The 6751-nt window shown below is 32.6% G+C and overlaps 1 protein-coding gene across 1 annotated transcript in view; it reads right to left on the bottom strand.

Annotated features, from left to right (window-relative positions):
• Window positions 1-6751, bottom strand: part of LOC111618652 (adenomatous polyposis coli protein-like) — a 137569-nt gene that overhangs the window by 43184 nt on the left and 87634 nt on the right. The window contains exon 11 of the mRNA XM_023360208.1: window positions 1279-3082. Within this exon, the coding sequence (XP_023215976.1) occupies window positions 1279-3082 (1804 nt within the window). The remainder of the gene's footprint in view (window positions 1-1278; window positions 3083-6751) is intronic.

The raw sequence follows: 6751 nt of genomic DNA, 5'->3' as shown, positions 1-6751 counted from the left end.
GCGTTTCCCTCCCCTCCACTTCCGCGTGTCCGCTCGAGATAAGCTCAATGTATTTATGTTAGTTATGTTATCGTCTAAATAAATCCTTGTTTTGTTGTTAATTGGTGTCTTTACTTCGAGTATCGCTCACACTTTACCGACGACCCCTCTCACCTCCTCCACTCGACCTGACAAAAGAATCCCGACTTTACGGGATAGAACAAGCATTTTCTAAGCCATCCACTGACCAGTGGGCAGTTCTCACCCAACTGTTGCCTATCAAAAAGAGGTACGACCTCGTCCTACCTCAGGCTACCCACACAAATATCCAATGGTTTAACCATATACAATTTATTATTCAATTTTCTCTTCTACATATGCATTTTGGGCTGACATAAATTCTCAGCCCCTAGCATACTTGATATAAAAAGATTGTAGAGTTAAAATTAGCCATGCTGTGGCTAAGTTTGAAGTGCTCCCTACGAAAGCCTAGTCAGAAGCATTGTTCTGTAAATAAAATAATCTATATATTAATTTGGTAAGTCTCAAATACTGTCCAGCTAAATTTAAGAGGTACAAACATACTAAGGGTACATAAGGGTTCATGTGTCAAAATTAAGCTCTTGCCCTGTAGATGAGTCCATTTCAATCAGAATTGAAAAATTCATAACCATTTGGGCATGGTGGAGCTGAAAAGTACAATGTTAAGTCTATCAGACAAATATGTCAGATGCTTATGCTTCATCTAGCGATTTAGTTTATTTTTTAATTATTAGAACAACATGTTGGTCAACCCCTATTCTTAATTCCTGCTGTTTTTGCTAATTACACATTAATAAAGACTTTTTGCATTATTTTTAACACATATGATTAGCTATCTATTTAAATAATAAAATAAATTTAAGAACCATTTTTACTTTTTAACTGTTTTAATTTTTTAGAATTTGTAATGATAAAAATCCAGCAACAAATTACATAATTTACTATTTAGGACTTAGTACAAAACTTACTTAAGTTAGTTTTGTACTAAGTCCTACATAGTTTAACTTCTTCTAAGTAATATTAACTGTTACATAATTATGAAATACATGAACTTCTGAAATAAAATTTAACATTAAAATTTACTTTCAAATACAGAAATAAGACTTAAATCATATAAATGATTTAAATTCTGTAATGAGTAAAAAAATTATGAGATTTCCTTTATTGTAAGATCACTATTGGAATGTTCACACATTCACATTTTACTTTAAAATTATTGATGTTAATTATATACTTTATTGAAAATGTGTATCTTACCTTTATCTGAACCAAAGGTATTTCCATGCTCAACTGTTTTGTATTCTTGCATGGGATGCCTCCTTTCAATATAAGGTGAATCTATTTCTAACTTTTTATCATCAGATATAAAATCATTTCTGGAATTTATGTAATTTGACAACTCTGGTGATAATCTCAACTGATTTTTAAAACTGGCATCAAAATATTTTTCATTTAAATCAGCTTCACCTCTACACTGGTTAATACTAGTTTCATCTCTATTTTTTTGTAAATGTGGAGTTTTATAATAACGAAATGGTATATCAAATAATTTTCTTTCATCATTTGCTTCTTGTCTACAAGAAATGTTCTTTGAAATTGTAGATGACATAGAATTATAATTTGTCAAATAATTATTAACTTGAACACTTTTCTTTCTTAGTTTATCATTTGATAATGCATAATAATCACTAACATTATATTCACCTCTATAAGCATCATTTTCTACATAACTATTGAGACGTCTGTGAGTGGGATAAAATTTTGATCTTGACATACCTGTTGATAACATGTCATGATGAATACCATTACTATGAACACGTCTGAATGGACTTTCACTGTTCATCATGTCAGCTGATTCTCTTCTAACAGAAGGAAGAGAATTTGGTCTTGGTAGTGATTTATACAATTCTTCACTGGATGCATGAACATTACTCCCAGATACCCTTCTAATCTCATCAATTCTTGATGGATGGCTTGGAAAAACTGACATGTAATTATTATGGTCCATTTTTGGAGCTGAGTTTTCTATAGACTGAAACTCAAGTGATGACCTTCGATGCCTCTGATTTAATAACATTAATCTTGCACTTTTAGCAAATATTTGATATGAATTCTTCATCAGGTGTGGAGGTAATGGCTCAGAGTGTGTACTTCCAATACTATCACGACTTTCAGAACGAGATACTCCATCAGGGGATGATATATATCCATTTATACTAAGATACATTCGTCCAGGTAAATAACCCATATATTGGCACTGGTCTTGTTTATTACTTTGACAACCAAAAGTAAATCTATTTTCTGTTACAAGATGAGTTGGACTTGTTTTAGGACTATCTATATTATCGCAAGTCTCAGAAAGATTCTGATCTATTTCTGCTTCTAAAGCTCTCTGCTTTCTTACATAAAGCATAGGCATGTTGGTTTTACCATTACACTGCTGTGTTCCATTCATGCTTCTACTGAGTCCTAATGTCATTCCTGCAGGTCTTGCAGATAAGAGATTTCGTAATGCTGCTGAACTACCCATTGATATCATTTTGTGTTTTGAGTGAACTAAGTTTCGAAGCATGCTTACTGCACCCATTTCCCAAAGTGCTTGCTGGTCTTCAGAACATCTTGCTGAAAGATTCCATAAAGTCCCACAAGCATTACTAACAACAGTTAAGCTAGGTGATTTTAATTGTTGTAGGAGCAATTGAAGACAATTATGATTACGAAGAATTGTACGATATTCTTCTTTTACAGCAATATGACTTGAAATGTTTCTAAGAATTCCACCACCATTTTCTATAATAGCTAAAGTTTTGGAAGAACTTTTATATGTGAGTGTACTAACTAAAAATGCTAATGCTCCATCAACAGCACATATATCAGCTTTATTCATAGTGCAATGTGCAGAAAGATTCCACAGTGCTGAGAGTATACTTTTCAAAATTGATTCTTTAGTTGCACTCATTGCAGCTTTCATTAATGTTACAACAGCTCCCACTTCTCTAAGCATTTGTTTACTTGCTGTATCTGCTCTCCATGATAAGTTTCGTAATACACTTGCCGTTACCTGAAAGAAAATTTTTATGAATTTTTGAAAATCCATCAATTAGGAATCATATTCACAGATAAATTTGAATTGTATAAGATTAAACTTATACATTAAAATTTGTAAATGAAAAGAAAACTGAGACACAAAAAGTTCATAAGCATTGTCTAAATTTTTGTTAATTTTGAACTAAGCAATAATTATCATGTAATACTACTAAATTATAATNTGTTTTTCCCTTATCCGCTAAAAATCTCGCTCAGATGGGAGCTGTCTACCCCTCTTTGATCCCCCTTTCATCTGTTCACATGAAAGAGTTTCTGGCAGATGATTGGTCGTAAATCATGAGATATAGGGGAAATTTATCAGAATTCGGGGAGTTCATCGACAGACCTGGAAGTGTCCGGACTCCACATGTTTTCCTCCTGATGACCAACGCCCTTTGACGAGTCACATAGAGTAATCCCAGAGTTAACTGTTAGAAAAGTTACTTTGATTTTGTGCACATATCGATCTCCCATGGAAAGAAGTAAATGAACTTATCTCTAAAGTGTTCCTTGCCTACAAGAAGAAGACGAACGACAACTAAACCAGGTTGTATGTTTTATAACGATATTGTAATCTCTCTCTCGATCTTGTATCGGTAAATAGGGTCGTATATCTCTCGAGGTGTATCTTAATTGTAGTAGTTATATCCTTCCTTCATTTAATATTTTGTATTAGTTTTTATTTTCTTATGTCTTATTAAATTTATTGTTATGTTTATCAAATGAAATGACTCTTAATTTGTGTCTGAATCAGATCTCACACACGTGTTTGTCCGCGGAATATAATTGACAAACTGGTGTCACGAATCCTGACGTTGGATAAAGACTTTGCCGTCTATATCCTCTCTAATACAAAAAGCCCTCCCGGTCAAAATCCTGATTAGGATCGGATCTCTCGATCCAAAACTCAGAGAACAGATTTCGGTTAATCTGAGCCCGTAAGAGGTATAGGATCAGACCCTATACCCTTGGCTAATCTCACATTAGCAATAGGAATCATTTTTGAATAATTTTTAATGAATAATTCCAAATACACTTTTGATTACAAGGCTTAAACAATATATATGTCATGTCATGTGTTTTAGTCTACTGAAAAAAGTCCCAAAGAATTCCACAAATTTTCTGTTGATTGATAAAAAAAAATATCTATAATTTGGAAACACTGAAGCGGCACTGCACAAAACTGCCTTTGGTTCTCAATGCCACTCCCTACTTTTCTGCCTGAACTTGTCATGAAATTGCTATGTGTGTGGTGCACAGGACCCCATCACACAGAAACTAGATATTCTGCTGTTTTTCCTGAAGTGTGCTTTGTGATTCAATTTTACATTGAATGTCAAAATAAGCAGACTAGGGATTTATTGCCACTTGCTATCACCAATACAGTGGGTGATTGGTTAATGAACAGTTCGAACTGTGAACAAATTGAACAATGAACACTTTCACAAAATATTTTTATGTTCAGACAACAAACACATGTTCAGATAATGAACACCTGACAGAACACACAAGAAGAAACAACAATGCATTTAAGATTTGTAAAACTATATTTTACTGGCATCAATGAATGGTTTATGGAACGAGACTTTCACAGATGTATACATAACCTGTTTTGCTCTGGTTGATTTCTGTTCTCTGAATTTTTGTAAGTATTTTCATGAACTTTTTATTTTAAAACTGATAGTATTATGGGACCTAAAAAACGAATGGAGTGTCAAGAACTGTAGAAAAACTATATTTCTTTCCAGACTATACATAGAAATGAGTCCAAAATCCTTCTGTCCTTTCACACACTTTGTAGAGGCAATAACAAATCTACGGTGAAACTGACTTTTTTTTTTAATGTCAAGAACTGTTTTCACTATAGAAACTTAGCAAGAGATAATATCCAAGGTAGAAAGTAGGAAGATGTCTGATGTCACTAGGCAATATGGCTTTAACAGGACTACAGTGGGCTCAATTTTAGCTAAGAAAGATGTAATAAAAAGACTCAAGCAGATAAAGAAATAACAAAAATCACATCTGAGAAACAAAGACGTGCCATCCATAAAAAAATGGAGAGATTGCTTTTAGTTTGTTATTACATATAAATAAATGTATTAAGAAATGATATAATTATTTTTAATTATTTAATTATTAATCCATAATGAATTAATGAAATTCCCATAAAAATCTAGGGTAAATTGATAATTGGTTAACAAACAGGTAGTGAACATTATCTTTGAACGAATTATGTTTGTTAACCAATTACACACTGTATTATATTTTTATTGCCACTTTAATGAAAATATTGCCAAGTGGCAATTATGGTGCTATGCAGCATGACACTTGCATAGATGCATTTTACATTCTATTGCATGCTGTTCAAATGAAGTCAATGAAAAGACTCTTTTCATAGATACAATCCTAACAGCAATTACTATTGACAGATGATAAATGAATCATTAATTCATTTTACATAAATCTGAAATATATGATAATGAATAAAATATTGCTTATGATAATTTTGTACATACTGGTATGGTATTATATTTCACTGTAGTTGTGTATTCCCACTTGACATATATGCTTTGTTGTAACAATTATAATATTGTTAGTATCATAGTGTCAATGAATACATCTATCAAGCAATTTATTTACTATACTTATTACCCATTTATATAAAATTCAGCACAAATTAATTAACATTTTATCTTATAAATTAAAGTTAATGATAAAATTGTATTAATGATGAAATTTTACTATCAAAAATGTTTTAACACAGTAATTAAGCTTGATTATTTAGCTATTACCATTAATAATGATGACAATATTTAAAAGTCATGCCTAATTAATTAATGATAACAATATCATTTAAAAAAAACGAGTGATATTATTTTCAAATTTTGATTAAGTTGTTCAATAACTTTGAAATGTAATGAAAGAACTTATATAGCAATGAAATAATCAGCAGATCTTAAATTGTGATCATACAAAGTAGCTATGATTTTCAGCATTTTTCACTAAATTGACTTACTTAGCTGTGCTTCCATGATATTGTCATGCTATGTGCTATCTATCTAATTGTGTAAAAATTTTGGTAAAATTTATATCAGGTATAATATTTCATATAGCAAACAAATGTGAGGGTCGGACCGAATAAAATAAAATAAAATTAAGAAGCTCAAATTAAATTAAATATCTTTATTAAAGTTAAACAAAGAAAAACTTCATTTTTCGAAATTTTACGAAAAAGGATATACACATTTCCTTCCCACGGAGCCGTTTCCTATCTCTCGGGAAACCGAAAAATGATTCATGAGGAACTTATCCTAAAAATCGCCGATTGGTGAAACCCCAGTAACGTGATGAGAGGGATAAAAGAGGGGAGACGACGAGAAAAGGGGGTCGGTCCGTTGTCGCCGTCCGTGAACACGGTCCGTCATTATTGTTCGGGATTGCCGAAACCCGTGCCGATCCTCATCGCCGCCGTCCGTTCCTCAAGACAACTTGTCCGATCCGGTTAGAAAACGTCCGACCGTCCGATCCGAAATCGTAGAGGTATGATACCCATTAATGTACACTCTCTCTCGGCGCGTTTCCCTCCACTCCCGCGTGTCCGCTCGAGATAAGCTCAATGTATTTATGTTAGTTATGTTATCGT

The sequence above is a fragment of the Centruroides sculpturatus genome, unplaced genomic scaffold (assembly GCF_000671375.1).
Source record: "Centruroides sculpturatus isolate CEXI.00-Female unplaced genomic scaffold, Cexi_2.0 scaffold116, whole genome shotgun sequence".
Taxonomy (NCBI): domain Eukaryota; kingdom Metazoa; phylum Arthropoda; class Arachnida; order Scorpiones; family Buthidae; genus Centruroides; species Centruroides sculpturatus.
Note: the sequence above shows the minus strand (reverse complement) of the source record. Positions and strands in the feature narration are given on the sequence as shown.